At 43.4% G+C, this 18,506-nt stretch overlaps 1 protein-coding gene across 4 annotated transcripts in view; it reads left to right on the top strand.

The window, feature by feature from the left end:
• Positions 1–2,689: 2,689 nt before the first annotated feature.
• The window catches only part of FOLT1 (folate transporter 1), a 123,796-nt gene continuing 107,979 nt past the window's right edge, over positions 2,690–18,506 (top strand). For all 4 annotated transcript variants that reach the window (XM_087680010.1, XM_087680009.1, XM_087680008.1 and 1 more), the window contains exon 1: positions 2,690–2,886. In XM_087680010.1, the coding sequence (XP_087536136.1) occupies positions 2,784–2,886 (103 nt within the window). In that variant the 5' untranslated portion in view covers positions 2,690–2,783. The remainder of the gene's footprint in view (positions 2,887–18,506) is intronic.

Here is an 18,506-nt window from a genome sequence, read left to right as displayed (position 1 = left end):
ATATCCACATGGATGCCCGGAGATGACCCTCCTGCGGTTACGCCTTGGACTTTCTTAGGAGGCATCACAATTGTAGTTTTTTGGACGTGGAATCAACTTTACAACTCCTCCTTGGAATTCCACTGTCGCTCCCTTGCACCGCTCGTCGAAAGTAGTTTTTGGAAGGCTTCCTCCTTGAAGTCGGGGATTCAAAAGGGTGTTTCAGAATCTTTTACGACTAAGACCCATTGAAGCCATGGGGAAGGCTTAATGGCCTTTTAATGACTCGTTCAAACGAGGAATGAAAAGGGATGGAAAAGACACAAGGTGCGAGAGAGAACTCCAAGGGAATATAGTAACCGTAAAGGTTATAAGTAAGGTCGAAGGACCCTTAGGTCAAACTTGGAGAAAAGGGGTTTCAATACGCCACAAGGGGAGGGACTAGGGAAGGTTTAAACACGGAGGAAAGAGGGGTGGTTCCAAAGCCAAGGGATAGGGGTTTAAGGGATTAACCCCGAGGGGAAAGGGGGGTGAGTAGTTTTGAAGCCCAAGGAAAAGGGGGTTACAACCGGGGAGGAAAAGGGTTTTTAAGGCCTAAGGGAAAGGCTTAATGGGTAAAACATGGGGGTTCTAACACCCATCAGAAAGGGGGGTTTAGACACGAGGGGGAGGGGTGAAAGGTTTTTGAAAGGCACAACAAGGGGGGTGAAAGGGGGCTTATCTAGCCCCCTTAGAAGCTTCTCTTCACTAGCTTCTATTGCTTCATACGTGGCAGGAGGAGAAATTCAATGCCGTATTGGCGACGGTCTGACGGCACGTTTGTGAGGCGGCGAGGCCTGCGGCTGCAGGCAGCGGTGCTGGGAGGACTGGCAGCGGGTAGATCACACCCTCACGAGTCGAGGGGAGAGGCTCACTCTCTCCCTCTCTGCAATGATGGCGTACGGCGTCTCTTCTCCAAAATCTCCGGCCCTCCGTCCGTCAATGCAGCGTTCAGCCGTCCCTCTGCCTCATCACAACAGCCCTCGTCTGTTAAAATAGGGGAGGGAGGGGGATCCTCCCTCTCCTAACGTGTCAGGCGGCACGGCTGTGAGGCCGAGCAAGCTCCAGCGAGAGGAGCTTGCTGGCTCTTCTATTCCCTTCTCCCCTTCCAGCTCGACCGTTGCCGACGGGAGAAGAATAAAAAAATTTCCCATGAATTTTCAATATTTGATATATATTACAATGTTTGTTAGAATAGGAGTTAGACAATATTAGGACAAAAGCATAGCAATTATTCAAATAAAGTAAGAGTTCAAAAAGAGGATGCTTTTGAATTATTTTTTAGCACAAAAAGCTTAATACAAATCCATAAATACATGCATGCGGGAGGTGCTTGTTGTGTATTGGGGGGTGGGGGGATTGTACACAATCTTGTGTCATGCACCCTTTCTTTATTCTCTTCTCTCTTGCAATTCATGAGTTTCATGAAATTTTTGTTAATTTGTGTATTTGTATGGAGAAGGACTATAACATCCATATGGTCTAGATAGTGCTACTCTCCAATAGGTATTTAAGTAACTATTAAATGTTACCTCCTTTGGCTTAGCCAAGGGTGGGCTGGGTATGCTACAATGAAACACAACATAATGGACAATGGATAAGAAATAATAATGAAATCAGAGAGGGCTCATGAATGGCAATGAAATCCAAAAAAAAAGCATGAGAACAAAGTAAGTACTACTAGAGTAAACAACACCTACTACTGATCAACCATAGCACCTCCAATCCCTCTCTCGAAGGATGCAAGTGATGCCAAGATGATGATGCGGAGGAGTTGGGGGCTATATAGCCGCTAAAAGGCCTAAAGAATTGGCTTGACGATTGTAAACGATATCACCTAACTCACAAATGTTTTGACCCACTATCCACTAACATGCCCACTAAAGCCTAATAAAATGCACAATAAAGTGCCTACTAAAGAGTGAGCATACGCATGATATGTACAAAACCAATAAAATTCCTACTAAAGAGTATACACCCATGATATACACAAAGCCATTAAAGGGAAGTAAAGTACTATGTGATGAATTAGGTTCCCTTGTAGCCTAAGTACCCTAGCATTCATTGTGCGCCAACCATAGCTCCTTATCCACCTTGAAATCTCGATCTTAGAGTCCCAATTAAACCTTGTAAACATTACCTACCTTGAAACCTTGTGACTCATCATAGAATCTTAATGTCTTCCAACTCTAATACCTATACAAATGTGTATGTGCATAAAAATATGCACGCACACACACATGCATATTAAACTCCCCAAGCAAAACCTTAGGCTCCCTGAGAGAGAGAGAGAGAGAGAGAGAGAGAGAGAGAGAGAGAGAGAGAGAGATTTTTATGTGAGGGAAGCCAAGCAATTGCACCCAAAGACTTCACTTCCCTCACTTCTTTTCTCTAGGATTCTACTAATCTAATTTAGTGGACTTCACTCTTGTGCTCTAATTTTAAGATTATTAAATTCACTAGGCGGAGCCCTTAGACTCTACCCTAATTGTATTACAATTTACTAGTAGGTGCTCTGTGCCAAGATTCTTTTAACCAAGATGTTTAAAAACTAGTCCCAACGTGAGTTCCAGCATGTGGGCCCTAGGAAACTCTTGTTGCCGGCAGTCACTGGAAAATTCAGATGCTGACTTGGCGCGCGCACAGAGAGAGAGAGAGAGAGAGAGAGAGAATTTACGAAAAAAAGAGAGAGAGAGAAAAGAAGAGAAAAAAAAAGGAAGAAGAAGGAGAGAGCCTTGGAGCTCTATGGCGTAAGCGGAGAGGCTATGGCAACATGGGAAATCGAGAATGCTGTCGCTGGAGCAGTGGCGGGTCTAACTACGGTTGTTGCTCTCCACCCTCTCGACGTTGTCCGCACTCGTTTTCAAGGTTTACGCCGGGATCTCTCCTCCTTGTTTTTCATTATTTGGTTTCTGTGGTTTTCGGTTTTTCCCGAAGATTAAGCGTGATGCGCAAGGATATCCGCACAGTGTGTCTGGAAGTTTACGGGGAAACCTTATAAGTCAGGGCAGCTGTGAGCACCCATTAGTCGATGTTTGTTAGCTAGGGGCGCTTGAAAGAGTTTCAAGCAATCATTGAAAGCAAAATGTAGAATGCGTATGCAAACTTATCGCAGCTTAGATTTTCCATATTTCAACACTTTCCAATAAGCAAGAGGCTTGATCATCATCTGACTTCAGTTAGCTTGTGGTGGCGAATTGGGGAGTCGGTGCCTAAACCCCACCATGTTGACTTTCAGATCATCCCTTTTCTTAATGGAGAACTTGCAGTATCTTGTGACCAAGATTGATATGTTGGGTTTGATCTCTTGGTACGTAATGGTCAATGCGATGACTCCAGCGATTGGATGCTAGGGAAAAGTTCTACAATTGTGGGTGAAACTCAGAAAGTACCCTTCTATCAACTTGACATGTGTTGTAACATTGTGAGCCTTCCATTGGCAGATATGATTGGAATGGATGAGTTGAAGGTTTGATGTGGTTGCTAGGCCAATTTATAGGTTCCAAAGACCTTGAGGCTCAAGTACTTGTTGCATTAGGTTCAACCAAGTTGTGAAATTCGACCTGTTAAAACAAGTCTTATCAGTAGAAGCATTCTTGGTTGTAGCAATTGGAGTGTGCAATGCTAAGTGGTGAATAGAAAGGGTGGTTAGGACACTTGAGCACACTTTGGCGCTTGCACCAAAGTGCCCACAATAAGAAGATGTGGGAATCCTTATATCTGAGTGGTCCATGGATTGTGTAAATGTGCACCATAAGTAGAGGATAGATATCCCTGTATTTGAGTGGCTATGGATATATGTCCTAGGGGTGTGAGGGGATACCCAACACAACCATGTTAGGATAGATAGGCGTGTTCACTTGTGGATAAGTGTAAGGTATGGAGTACTAGGTGTTAGCAGGATTGTCAGCTCAACTGTGAGTTTGTGCATGCTTGATAGGGTTGGGCACATCATTATTATTTTAGGGATTATTATAGTGATTTGTTTGTGGCATTTTATGCCTATTGACCAGCATTTAATGTTGGACAACCAACAGCTATATTTGGCCTATTTTGTGCCTATATTTGGAGGGGCTCCTCCTCCTCCTTAGTCACTATCATTCAACAGGTGAACTTCTTGTTGGAGTGAGGAGCCAGTGCTGGTGCTGACGTAGCTAGTGACTCATAGTTGTATGTGACAGTCTTGTGTTTGGTATATGGATTCCATCTCGTGAGCACATCTTTGAATTTTTTTCTTTTGTAGTGTTCTTTTGTTTTCTTTCTCTTCTGTCTTGTGTTCAACAATTTATCTCAGCACTTGTCTATGCTTCCTTTGCTCCACCACTTCTGACATGGTATTAGATTGCACTTTCCTGCTGCGATTTCTCTATTGATTTCAGGTCTTTCCCTTCATTTGCTAATCAGGCGACTGTTGGCTGCTGTCAATTGTGCAGATTTTCCTCTGTTTATTTCTGCGTATAATGCAGTGTCAGCTGCTGTCAGCCCTCCCAAGATTTGTGTTTTCAGGCTGTGCCCACTTGGCTGCCTTTGGCAGGCCCCCATACTGCTATCATCTGCTGTTTTTACTCAGATTTCCTGCATTTTCAGCATCTGACCATTCTCCACTGCTGGGTGATATCTTTTGACTATTTCTTGCAGATTTTGGTAGTGGCCGCATTGTGTTTTTGTGATCAGTGTGGGAGTACTGCATGTGAACTCTATTTTTGTGCAGTTTGTGCTGTCTGGTTGGGTGTCTTCTCTCTCTGTGCCTTCTATCTTCTATTCTTATCCTCTACATAAAACTCCTCCATGCACTTCTAGAGATGATAATTTACGTGGAACTGATTAACTTATATGGAGTGCTGTGATGGAAGATTGGTTCGTGCAAAAGCAGATTTGGTACATTGTTTGTTGAGCTATTTCCTGTCCTCAGTGTCCTTTTCCACTTTCCGAAGATTTTGATAAGGACAACCATGAGGAAGTTGTGCTTACATGGGCTTCAGATGATGTGCATGCCTATTTTGCTATTCTTGGATCTATTTCTAAAGAAGTTTTACCGGCGGTTAACTCTTGTAGGACCTCTCTCGAGATATGGTCGAAGCTTCAGATATTGTACGAGGCACCTTCCACCATACGTGGCATGTCTTTGAGTTCTCTTCTTTTGCAGTGTTCATCCGTTTTCTCTCTCTTTTGTCTTGTGTTCAACAATTTATCTCAGCACTTGTCTATGCTGCCATTGGTGTACCACTTGTGACACTAGGGTGCAGGGTGGTATGCTCTTGTGGGTAGGTAAATTTTCTAATTGAAAAAGAAAAAGAGGTAACATAGTAGGTATACATGAAGATACATGTTTGTCTGTAGAGTTGCCTCTATGGACATTAACATATTAATATTGGTCGTGGTTTCCATGGCAACTTACAAGTCATACAAATCAAAAGTATTATATGAACTTGACTTCGGGCATGGTTGTGATGAAGATAGTAAGAGGAGGATTCGCTAGTTGTCTAAAATGTGGTATGCCTTCCCTCAGTGGAGAGGTGGCTAGCTTCACCCAATAGACTTTGACTTGTGTATCTCCTATCAAAGAGTTGAGTGAAGATAGGGGAAGATGAATTGTCCTCCTCGTTGAGAACATAATGCCCCCTCAAGGTCTCCACTGAAGGAGAAGCCTAAGAAGAGATGATAGCCTCTCAAGAGTAAGGTGTCTCAACCATTGTAAGTTGGTTACGTATCGCTTGTCTATCTCTCATAAACCAAGGCTCATGATAGCTGTAAGATACTCTATAGTAGAGCATAAGCTCTTGTACTGTGTGAAGTTATGCTAGGGTTTGCATGTAGAAAACACAAAATGTGGAAAAACAACTAAAACACACTAACTCAGACAAAAATATAAAATGTAGAGTAGAAGACAATATTATAAAATTGAATTAACGCTAATGAAAATGAATGTATGTATACAATGCTAAAAGGTAGAGTAGTCCAACAATCGATGACTCTCATGGGAGTGGGCTGAAGGAGGTGTTAAGAGAGTATATTATTTGCCGAAGATAGATTCCAAGTGCAATAACCACGAGTTGGAGCAAAGATTGGTGAAGAAAAGTATTGAAAATGCAAAAATGACCTCACATAGATGAAAGCACAGAGTAGATTGATGCAAAAAACTAAAAAATGCAGCAAGCTGGAGCATGTATGATGACATGGCAATCAAGGCAGCCTAAGTAGTCATTATAACAAACCAATGACTAGGCAAAGCTGAAAAAGTGCTAGGGAGAAGCAGTATCGAAGGATATCAAAGTTGATGTTACACTCATCTATTCAATTGAAGCTCTTTCCAAGAAAAATTTATTCCCTCGAAACTTTCCAATTTGGAAACATAGAGAAGATAAGGTGTATACTTTTAGTTTCTAGTGTCTTTGGGATCCTACACTTCCCCAAGGGCGTGCATGGTGTTCCCTTGTATGGGTTGATTGTCACATTTGTGCGCTTGGGGCTAGGCAATGTCATTTTAGTAATCAAAGGTTAGAATATTTAAATCAAATCCTTCATTATGAGAGCATACTACAACCTTATTGACTTTTTCTTTGCCTTTTGTGCCTTAAGTAATTCTTCAAGCACTTTCTCTCTACCCCCCTCGGGTGGCAAAAGGGGTTTTGATTGTATGAAGATGCAATTTGCATGCCTTTCTTATGAGGACATGCAAGGTTTCCTTTATTGAAAGTAGTAATAATCTTGTCACTGAGGAGGCGAAGGTGTATTCATTAGAGTAGTCCACCAGACTGTGATGATTAGGATAGTAGCTGGGTGTAAAGAAATGCTTGAAAATAGAATACAAACATGATTGTACAACAAACACATAGACTTATAAAGAAACACAATTAGGGTTATGGTAACATAGAGACCATGTGCATAGAAGATTAATAAATTTGAATAATGAATAAGTACAAAGTACAATGCTCAATGCAGCAAACACAATATGCAAGGTGAATATTGAAGCTTGAACTCATGTCTTAGGGATTGGACAGAGAGTATGAAATGAAGAGTGTGTCATACACTGATAGATCTTGAAATGTAGCAGGCAGTCTTCGATGATGTTTGGTAACAACAAACGCAACTCTATGATGGCGGGATTGGGTAGGTAGTAGTGCAGAACAACAAGTGCATCGATTGCTGATGACATGGTAGATAGTTGATTAGTGTTCTAGACGCTATATATGTTGTTATGTAGTTGTGTATGGAGGCTTACCATAGCATTGAGTATCATACTTTTTGGATAATTGTGATTTGGACTATAGTTGTGGATATGCATATGGTAGTAGTAGTGCATACATTGCTTCGGGTCATTTTGTGTCATTGTATTTTGCTTGATATGCAAAGTGCAAGACACTAAATGCATACCTTGAATGGAATGCTTTATGTTGTTACCAATGTGGATCTCTTGGGATGGCCATGACTGTAAGTCTTGTGAAGCAGTATGGATCTCTAGGGATGGCCATAGACATAAGTCTTTTGAAGAAGCCATAGCTATGGGCATAAGTCTTGTAAAGTAGCGGCTATAGGTGATTGAGAGATCTTGCTGAGCAGAGTGTTTGTGAAAGCATTAGAGTGTGGCACGTGGATTCCTGCATGGTTTTCTCTTTGGTTCTTGAAGAACTAAGCAAGAGATGTGAGTTGCTTTTTGGAATGCACTTGAGGATATTGCTTCTATTTGCATTGTTGGCAAATTCATGTTTGCACAAAGTATGGCTTTTGGATGGCCACATGATAGAGCAGTTGCATTGTGACATGAGCTATTGTAGTGCTGTAAGTTACAGCTATCCAAAGCCTTTGTCTTCATGATCTTTAAGGCTTTAGTCATGGACTTGTGTTGAGGGCTTTTTGCATATGTTAATTGGCTGTTTTTATACATCCGATCTATTGATTGTAGGTGTGAGCTTTGAGGATGATACATAGTTGATATGGGAATGGGTGAATTTCTATTGTGGTAGCTTGGTGTGTTTGGATTGCTAGTAGGAAAAGCATATGCTATACTGAGTTTGACAACTGAATGGGATGGATTCTTTGAAATGTATAGTCGACTTTGGTGTCAAAAGAAGTTGGGGTTTACAGTTGTAGAGTATCGATGTAGTAATGCTATTGAGAAAGCAATTAAGACTCTTTGGCCAATTTTAAGACAAGAGATTGATGCTTTTGTAAGGGATTCACATTGCTTGAATAAAAAGCTATTGGGTTTGTTGCATCCTTCTTAGTAGACAATGAGCTTTGAGACTTGGAGCCCCAAGAGGAACACCAAGGAAAAGGGGATTCTCTTGTAAGAAAATCTATATTGTAACATCAACAAGCTTTTTTATTAGGTTTTATATGATCAGAATGAAGAAAAGAACACCAGACACAACAAATCTTCATGCAGCATCATGTAGATCTCCCACGGATTTGATAGAATCAATCATATTCTTCAACATCTTCACAAAATCCATCAATATAACAAAGAAAGCAAAGGAATACACCATCTTTGAATGGAAATACATCACATAGTATTCATCTTCAATGTCTTCATAGTCTTCTCTCTCAATCTCTCGTATACAATTACAATGTTTTGATAGATTTGACTATCTCTGACTCTCTCTCTCTCTCTCTCCATCAATAATACATCATATCCTCACTACAATCTCTCAATAATCACTCTCAATAATCCTTTTTAGGTCGTGGATGCACCTCCCAAGAGGTATGTCTTATATGAAGAGGCACCGGAGCCACTACAGTGTCCTTTCGTAGCTCACCACTGTCACTTCACTCCAGTCTTTACTTGAGTCTTCAGCAGCTACTTCTTTGACTTCTTTTAGCTCTTTTGCACTTGTATTCACCTCTTTCCAAGGCTAGAAAACTTTCCCAAGCTACACTCTCATCCATCAGAACACATACAGAAGCATACAGAAGGTCTACAGAAGCTCACCAGAAACTCATCAGAGAGTTACAGAAGGTCAACAGAAAGCATCAGAACCACATAACTCATACCAAAACCATTCCAAACCATCAAAAATCACTCAATAAGCTTTCAAACAATCTCAAACCCTATCAATCAATACTCCATCTCTCCTTACAGAGAGAAAACAGAACAAATCAGAACAAAACAGAAGCTCATCAGAACCAATCAGGACCAATCAGAACATATCAGAACATCACATCTCTACTAATAAACATCATGAGCTTAATAAAACTATTCCAACCTATCCAAAACACTCTCAAACCACTTCCAAACCAATCAATCATCTCATAAAATCAACCATTCAGCTCTAAAAAACAACAAAAAATCAGCCAAAAAATAGATCATTTCAATACTCAACAAGACTTACTGTGATCAGTGTGGCAAACACTTGTATTTCTACAACTCTACTTGATTATTCAATAGTGTAGTGAGTATCACTTTAATAGCCATGGATTGTCCAGTTGTGATTGGTTGTTTACTAGTGCAGTGACTATCATGTTACATAATTATATATTGCTAGTACATGGAGTAATAGCAGCGTGCTTAGTTACTTGGAAACATATATGAATAATTGTACATTGACAATACATGCAGCAATGATAGTATGCATGGTTGTTGGAAAACATGTAGTAATGGCACTATGCTTGGTTGTTGGAAAACATGAATTGGTGATTGGGCATTTCGTATGCCATGTTGGATTTTAACTGTGTGCAATTTGGGTCGCTTGTGATATTTCAAGAGGGGGGTATGTCACTAGAATGAGAAATGAACTTAATGATTGAATAAAACTTAATGAAGATTTTTAATTATAATGAACTTCAATTGTGGTACCTCTAGCTCTTGGCATGGTGATCGTCGCATAGGTAGTGAAGGATTTGACACTGGGGCATGTAGTGGATAAGTGTTCAGGCTATGTGGGACAAGGCCAGGACAAAAGGAACAAGGTGTTGAGAAACCCTTCACATGTAGTTTGCGTTCTGCGTTTTGTGTTTAGGGTTTTGCGTTTTGCGTTTTACGTTTCATAGTGGATTGTCCCAAAAAGGGATTGGGCACCCACAGTGTGGCGCCACCCTAGACAGCTAACGCCCTCTCTCTGGGAACCACCCTAGATAGTCTCTTGCCTATTTATAGGCTGCCTCTATCACTCATTCTTTACGGTTGATTCATTCAATTTGTCACCTCTTCTCTCTAGCCTCTCCATTGCCCTCATATCCCTTCAAGAGGACATTGCGGTTCGTGGTTCGTGGCTGTCTTTATCATCTTCCCTGTGCTATGGTACCCTTGTTCCCTTGTATCACATTCACTCCATGATTCAGAACTTCATCATTCCATTAATTAAAGTTTCTTCTCTCTTCTTTTCTCTTCGCCATGTTTGCGGAGTTCACTTTGTGTTCCTCCCTGCAAACCCTACTCTCTCGCTGGTACACTATCTTTTGATATGGTATCAGAGCTAGATTTGCTCAAATAGTGGCAAAGATCCTCCACTCCAGTGAAGACAAAGACCGGTGGCGGGTTTGGCATCCACTTCTCTTTTTCTTCCGCTGCATCAACATCCTAACCGACGATTACTTCCTCTTGCGTTTGTTGTTTTCCAGCCTGTGTTTAGGGCTGCTGTTGCTGCCTCCACCTCCCAGTTAGTTAGCGGCTTCTCCTTGTTGCTACTGGCGGCTCCTCCCTACTACTGGCGGTTGTTCTCTGCTGTTGGTGGCTCAGTTAGATTGTTGGCGGCTCCTCCTTGCTGCTAGTAGCTATTCTCTGTTGTTGGTGGCCTAGCTAGACTGCTAGCGGCTCCTCCGTGTTGCTGGCAGCTCAACCAGACTGTTGGTGGTGATATTTTGTAGCTAACGGCTTCTCCCTCATTGTTGTAGGCTGCATTTGCAATTGGCGGCTCCTCCTTGGCAGCTGGCAGCTCCTCCCTGCAGTAGCTGGCAACTCATTTCTAGCCCTTCCACTGCCCTCCTAGCCCTTGAGGCGGACATTGCAGTTAACGGTTCTTGGCTGACCTCTTCCTTCTTCAGCAAGGCACACTAGTACCCATGGCTTCTTTACCAATAGATGACCAGACTACTGGGTGCTCCTACTGTGGCATCATTGAACACACCACCGATGCTTGCCGACTTTGACCTTTGCTCCCCACCCCTGGAGTATATGTATCTCCCACCCGGCACTACCTTTGCCACCTCTCCTTTGTGGGCCACAAAAGATTGTTTTGCATCGGCTATCAAAGTACTATGCTCAAGGTAATAAGAGGCATCTGATGTGCACTAAGTCCTTTCGAGTACATGGAGAATTGATTGGCGCTAGGACCTCCTGGAGATCGTCGCAATGCTAGCATCTGTCTTCTCCCATCTATTTTCGGATACAGTGGCTGCCACAGCCCGCGGTTCTGCAATATGCTCGATCGAGAGACAGTGATTGTTTGATACCGTCTCCTCGCCTGTCCGCTCCTTTGAGAAAATGTGGCTGCTCGACTCCTTCCTCTTCTTCGGCTTTCTGGTCTGCTCCATTGAGAAGTAGTGACTGTTGCCCACTCATTGCTCAATTTGAGCCCCACCCTTCACCCTTGCCTACTCAGGTTCAAGAGGCCACCTCTGGGAGTTATTCAGTATCCCAGATACCTTCTTCGACATGATAGGTGGCACTTCCTTTATCCTTAAGACATTTCGGAGTGCGTGATCCATGAGTTTTTGGATTCCCTATCTACTTAGAGGGGGATTCAAAGGGGCGTGATCTTTCTTTGCCCTCCGAGGGGGCATCTACATCTATTGCGACTTCAGAGGGGGCTCCTATTCCTCCAGTTTCAAGGGAGGTCCCCACCCACCGCTCAATCCTTCGCACACCCTGGCGGAGGCCTTTTACCTTCTTCTTCTACCTTTGGATGGGGTGGTTTTCTTCTTCTACCTTTGGATTTTATGTGCGTTTCCCGGGGCAGTTTCTGCATTCTTCAGCTTGCCTCACCTGTCGGACATTGTCCACCCTTTCCGGGATTTTTCTGAGCATTCCTGGCATTTTTACCAGCATTAAATGCTGGTCGGATCAGCATTAAATGCTGGTCGGACATATTTATGGCCTCAAATTTCAGGTCGGCCAGTTTTTGGGTTTTTTGGCTATTTATAGCCATTTCCCACTTGGCAGTCAGTTGTATTATCATCTTCCCTCCTTCTTTGGCAGGTGCACACTCCGACTCCGTCATCTTCCTCCGTCTTCGATGCTGCCGTCATCATCAGCCTGATCTGGTGCCCTCACTGACGCTTCGGGTTGCGTGCAGGGGCTGATCAGTCCACAGTTTTGTATTCAGCATTCATTACAGTCAGTGCAGATTTTCTTCCTTCATTTTCTGCTGTCTCTCTCTCCTCCTCTGTGTTCGTGTTCTTCTTCCGTTGCGCACTCTCACATGGTATCATCGCCTGACTGAGAGCATGGAGGACCTAACCTTGTGGAGAGATACCTCACCCCTCTTCTGTTGCTGTCGCCTCATCTCCAACTGCCCAGGCGGCCCCTCCAGGTGGCCATTCTTCTTGCGTTTGCTGCAGACGACTACTCCCGAGGCTGCCACGTCATCAAACGACTTCTGCTTGCGTTTTCCATCAGGCGGCCCCTCTTTCAGCTGGGCGACACATCATCAGGCTGCGTTTTGCAGATCTGGTGGTCGTTTCCACTCTTGGTGGCTCATCTCCTGCTGGCGACCCACTCCCAGGCTGCGTTTTGGTGCTGACGGCTTCTTTTCTGGTGATCTTCATCAGATATCCTTGCGTTTTGCAGCTCCAGGTGTTTGTAGGCTATCACAGCCTGTGTTTTGGTGGTTGGTGACCAGACTGCTGGTCCTACTTCAGCTTCGGCACAGTTTCTTTGGTGTTTGGTATTTTGCAGATTGGAAGATGTCTTCTCATCAGTTTACAGGCTTTGATGACTCAGATGACGAGCTTTTGTCTCAACACTCATCTGAACGGAGGCGTGATTTCTATCACGAGGACTGTCGTCCGGAGTCTATTCCTCTTTCCCGTCCCCCTTCTATTCATGTATCTCGGCGATCCCCTTCCAGTGGGCCGACGATGCAGCCTTTGGTACCCCTTGTACAGATACCCGTACTTCCTCAGCTGCCCAAAGAGGACCGGTTGGATGGCTCCAACTTTTCTCTATGGTCCTGCAAGGTGGAGTGTATCTTGGACTCCTTCGATCTTTGGGAGCTTGTTTCTGTTTCTATTCCCCGGCCTAAGGTGGATCCTGCAGATGGGACATCTATGGCTCGTGCAGCCTTATGGGATCGGCTTAATTCTAGAGCCAGATCTTTCCTCTTTCTGAGTTTGCAGGATTCTGTCCTTGTTCATGTTCACAGGTTGAAGACTGCAGCAGATGTGTGAAGAAAGCTCGCGTCTCTCTATCAACAGAAGACGTTTGCCCACCGGATATCTCTCGAAAAGAAGTTGCGGATGCTCGCTATTGATGATAGTCCTTCCATGAAGGACCACATCAACAGATTACAGGATATGAGGGATGAGCTTGCATCCCTCGGTCGGACGATATCTTCTGAAGACATGGCTATGATTCTTTTGACTCAGCTGCCATCGCTTCGGTTTGATGTCTTCTACACCAGCCTTCTTACATCGAGGACCCGTGAGAAGCTTCTATGGGAGGAGCTATCCCCGCTTGTCTTGGAGCATGACGAGCGACTCAGAGAGGTCAGTGCTAGTGGATCCGACTCCACTAGAGCCTTTGTTGCAGGTTCGGGAGGACAGAAGAAGAAGAAGAAGTCAAAGGCTACGAAGAAGGACAGTTCTTCAGGCTCTGACTCAGATTCAGAGAGACCGAAGTGCCCACACTGTGGGAAAGGGACACATCCCGAGGAGAAATGCTGGAAGAAGTACCCTCACCTTCGTCCGGGAGCGAAGGGGGATCTACATCAGAGCCTTCTTCTACCTCTACACCAGCTGTTACCCATGAGTCAGTGTTCCTTCATATCCATGCTTTGGAGGAGGATCCTTCTTCTGTGGTTGCAGTGTCTTCTGCGCAGCCTTGGTTAGTGGACAGTGGTGCTTCGAGTCATATGACTCCCCGAGGTGATTTGTTACAGGATCTCCATCCATCCGAGGGTTCAGTCACTGTTGGTGACATTTTATCGGTGCCTATTAGTGGTGTTGGCACATTGCCTTTGTTTACCGACCAACCTTCGAGCTCCTTTTCACAGGCCCTACATGTTCCGGATTTGGGCCTTCCGCTCCTCTCAGTTTATGGTCTTACGAGGCTTGGCACACGAGTGATCTTCACCGAGCATGGCGTTGTTATTGAGGATTCTTTTACAGGAGCTGTCTTATCTACAGGTTGGCAGGAGAGCGGGCTTTATAGGCTCCATTTCCCTTCTTTGATGCAGGGTCCTCCGAGGCAGTCTATTGCTACACCCGTTCCCGCTTGTGCACCTTCTATTCCATAGGTTTCTTCCCATCCCCCACCTTCTCCTCCAGTGGTTCCCTCGTACCCCCCATCCCTTTCAGAGGGGGACGATCTCGGTGATGCGGCTGTGGATTCCCTGGCCCCTAGTGTTTTAGAGGGGGATTCCCAGGATCGTGAGGAGCTCCTTCAGCGGCAGTCTACATCGACGGACTTCATCGACCTTGGCATTCCTCTTGCCACCCCAGGATCTGTTTCTCCTTTGGCCTTCCGCCACATCCAGGATCTGAGAGGGGGTGTTAGCAGTCATGTTTGTCATGCCTTGTCATCTCCTGCCTGTGAGCCTCAGTCTGAGTCAGATGAGGACTTTAGGAGCTCTGACTTGTCTATCACTTGTTTTGACGGAGGAGGTAGCTCATTCTAGAGCACTCAATTTATTGCATTTCAGTGCATTTTCTTCTCCAGTCGGGATTTTATGTGCATTTCCCGGGGCAGTTTCTGCATTCTTCAACTTGCCTCACCTGTCGGACATTGTCCACCCTTTCCGGGATTTTTCTGAGCATTCCTGGCATTTTTACCAGCATTAAATGCTGGTCGGACATATTTATGGCCTCAAATTTCAGGTCGGCCAGTTTTTGGGTTTTTTGGCTATTTATAGCCATTTCCCACTTGGCAGTCAGTTGTATTATCATCTTCCCTCCTTCTTTGGCAGGTGCACACTCCGACTCCGTCATCTTCCTCCGTCTTCGGTGCTGCCGTCATCATCAGCCTGATCTGCTGCCCTCACTGACGCTTTGGGCTGCGTGCAGGGGCTGATCAGTCCACAGTTTTGTATTCAGCATTCATTACAGTCAGTGCAGATTTTCTTCCTTCATTTTCTGTTGTCTCTCTCTCCTCCTCTGTGTTCGTGTTCTTCTTCCATTGCGCACTCTCACATTTTTCTCTTTTCTTCTCTCTTCCATGTTTGCCGAGTTTACTTTGTATTCCTCCCCACAAATCCTACTGTCTCGTTGGTATGTCATCTTTTGACACAAGGTGCAATGTGAAACTTTCATGAAATTGAAAGTTTGCACATTTGAATTGAGTTTCATTGAAAGTTTTGTTTAGCAAGCAACTCACGTAGGATACTTAAGTTATTAAGTAGGAGTTGAGCTAAAGTTTCGTCTAGTGAGCAACTCACTATTGATTAATAATTAAGTCATTAATTAGCCCTCAATAAAAAACGTGATTTGATCAAGGAGTAGTTGGTTATTCATTTGGAAACTTGATCTTGGCTATTTGGAGCTCTCTTTCTCTTGCTTTCTCTCATACTTTTGGAGCAGCCCAAGTTTGGAGAGTTGTAGCAACAAAAGGATATGCTTGCTGATTTTTTGCAATGAATATCATGAGGAGAGTGTTTTGCAGCCATCTCGAGGTGTTGAACAGCCGGAAATTAATCTCTTTATTTTCCTTTCTCTCCCTTGGGCTGTGTAAGCTCTGCTTTACAGCAGGTCAGAACTAGGATTTGCTATTTAGAGTAAATCAAGGGCTAGGGTTTGCAATTTATAGTAGATTAGTGGCTAGGGTTTATAGAAATCAGTCATTATGAGTATAGAATTGCTTATTGAAGACATTTCAACCAAAACTCCAAATTTTCCCCTTGTTTTGGATTGCCAAAATATTGAAGGTTTGGGGCAGATATCAAGGAAAATTTATTCACTTGGGGCAAATGCATGTCAAAGATTAGGGTTTATGGACAATAGGTTTACAGGTTTGAATTACTTATGTTTGACAGTGAAATGAAGGTGCATTGGCTAGGGCCCAGGCAAAGCTTTAAGTTTGTTGGACAATCAGGACTAAGACCTTATTTGGCAAATCGGATCAGCCTAGGATTGAGATTTATGCGAATTTTGCATTGATTGTAATGTGGTAGTGGTGAGAGACCATGGATGCATTTCTTAATGATATGTTGGTCAGCATTGGAGTGATTGTAGCTTTGTATGCTTGAAAACACGTTTGAGTGTGCAATTTAGATAGATTCAAAGCTTATTGGTCAAGGTTGGCAAGAGTAATTGAGGGCATAGCAATTGGAGTAAATATGATCCATTGAAGAGCCATGTGTTTGAGAAATCATTAGTAGCTGATTTGTGACAAGTAGTTCATGTAAAGGCTGATCTTCAATATTAAAGAAATACCTTAAAAGAGATACTTACCTTAAGGGCCAATTTGGTGTCATCTACTATGCAAGAGTACTCTAGCTCTCAAGTTCTTTGTATCATTTATTTTCTTTGCTGAGTTGAATAGTGTGTGTGTTGTAAATTTATGTTCATTACCCTATACATTAGATTTGCAAGCTGGTTTCAAGGTGCAAGCTAGGTAGATCTTCTAGGGCCTCCTGGAGTAAAGTCCGGTGGAAGGATCCTCGAATCTTGCATGGTTTACTAGTAACAATGAGGTAGTAGGTCTCATGGAGGGGGACTTGGGTGCTGATTCTATAGGTGGGTCGTCAGGAGCAGATAGCAAACTTGACTCAGATAGCACTATCTTTGATATAGTAGGTGGCAAATCGACTGAGAGGTTGGTATATGGGTTGTAAAATATCCCTCTCATAAAAAATGACATCTCTTCGGACAATCATCTTGTTCGTCCAAGGATCGAACAAATGATAGGCTTTTGCCTAAGAGGAATATCCAATAAAAATAAAAAGATCAGCTCGGGGAGTGAGCTTTCCTATCTTATCATTAGGAGTGTGTGTGTAAGCGTGACACCGAAAAACTTTGAAGTGGAAAATAACAGGCTAAGTGCTAAAAATTGCCTTGAAGGGGGATCTCTGAGGGATTGCTAGAGTTGGGCACCGGTTGAGGATGTATACTGAAGTGTTAATTGTCTCGATCCAAAGGTGCTCAGTGAGCTCTGTGAGCAATATAGAGCATGGTATGTTTATGACAGTTCGATTCCTGAGCTTTATGACTCCATTGTGAGAGAGAGAGTTAGTAGACGTGAGTTTGCGATAAATGTTGTGCTCCTGTAGGAACTTGGTAAACTCTTGGGAGATAAACTCACCACTACTACGAAGTAGGTGAATGCTTATGCTTTAGAAAATACACCCATATATATCATGAAAAATCTTTCATTATAAAAAAGAAGTACAATGCACCATTAAGGGTGGTAGTTGATGTCATCCCACAAAGATCAACATAGAATCAATCACAGGGATGTCTTAGTTCTATGTGAGGTCTACTAAGGGAATGGTGTGCGTTGTTGTTTCCCAAGTTGATAGGTTGGATAGACATCCTTGGATAGTTTAAGGTGTGGAAGGCCCTCAACCATCTAATGGCATGGCAGCTCATAGAGTGAGTTGTATCCAAGGTGTTTGAATCAATAAAGACGAAGACGCTCATTGTTCGTAGGCTTCTGTGTGGTGGTTAAAGCTAGAAGTGGTGAAACTCTGAGTCCTTGACTGTCTGCTGGGAAAGGAATAGAGTCATCATGTAGAGACTGCTAGGTTGTGCCTTGCCGTGAGCAATCACTAAACGAGTCTGAGAGCCTGTGACCTTGATTGTTGTTGCAATAAAGAAAACTACTCGTCCCAATCGGCAAAACTGTTGAATGATAGAAGGTTCACCCCAAGCTAGGGGACATAATATACGTTGTCCAATGAAGTGAGATCTTGGCCCTCATTAGTATCAAACTTGACATGACCTAGACCATGAATCTTGATAGAGGAGTTGTTTCCATTGTAAGTGCGGATAAGAATGTGGGAATGGCAATACTTTGAACTTAACTAACTCGAACAATTATCACGATGAAAATTAGGGGAGAGAGAGAGAGAGAGAGAGAGAGAGAGAGAGAGAGAGAGAGAGAGGGGAGCGGAGTCGACACCACATTGAGAGGAGAACCAACCCCTCCCCATTTATAGGAATTTATTGAAATAAACTAGGGGCACAGAGTGCCTGAACCATATACAAAAGGGCTGATTTGCTACAATTCTGAAAATGAGGGTTTCGAAACCCTAATTTTAGCAAAGTTTGGGCAGCAAATTGATTTTCTTCTTTAGTGCTTGGAGTAGATCAAGCTAAGTAGAAGGTGCTTCATGGATGAGAGATAGGTAGGAGAGTACAAAGCATGTGGTTGAAATCTCAACATGAGAGCTTATTCCAAA

Source organism: Lygodium microphyllum, chromosome 6 (genome assembly GCF_053477565.2).
Source record: "Lygodium microphyllum isolate KBCC chromosome 6, Lygodium_microphyllum_v1.1.10, whole genome shotgun sequence".
In the NCBI taxonomy this organism is placed as follows: Eukaryota; Viridiplantae; Streptophyta; class Polypodiopsida; order Schizaeales; family Lygodiaceae; genus Lygodium; species Lygodium microphyllum.
The sequence above is the reverse complement of the archived record's forward strand: the minus strand, read 5'-3'. Positions and strand labels throughout refer to the sequence as shown.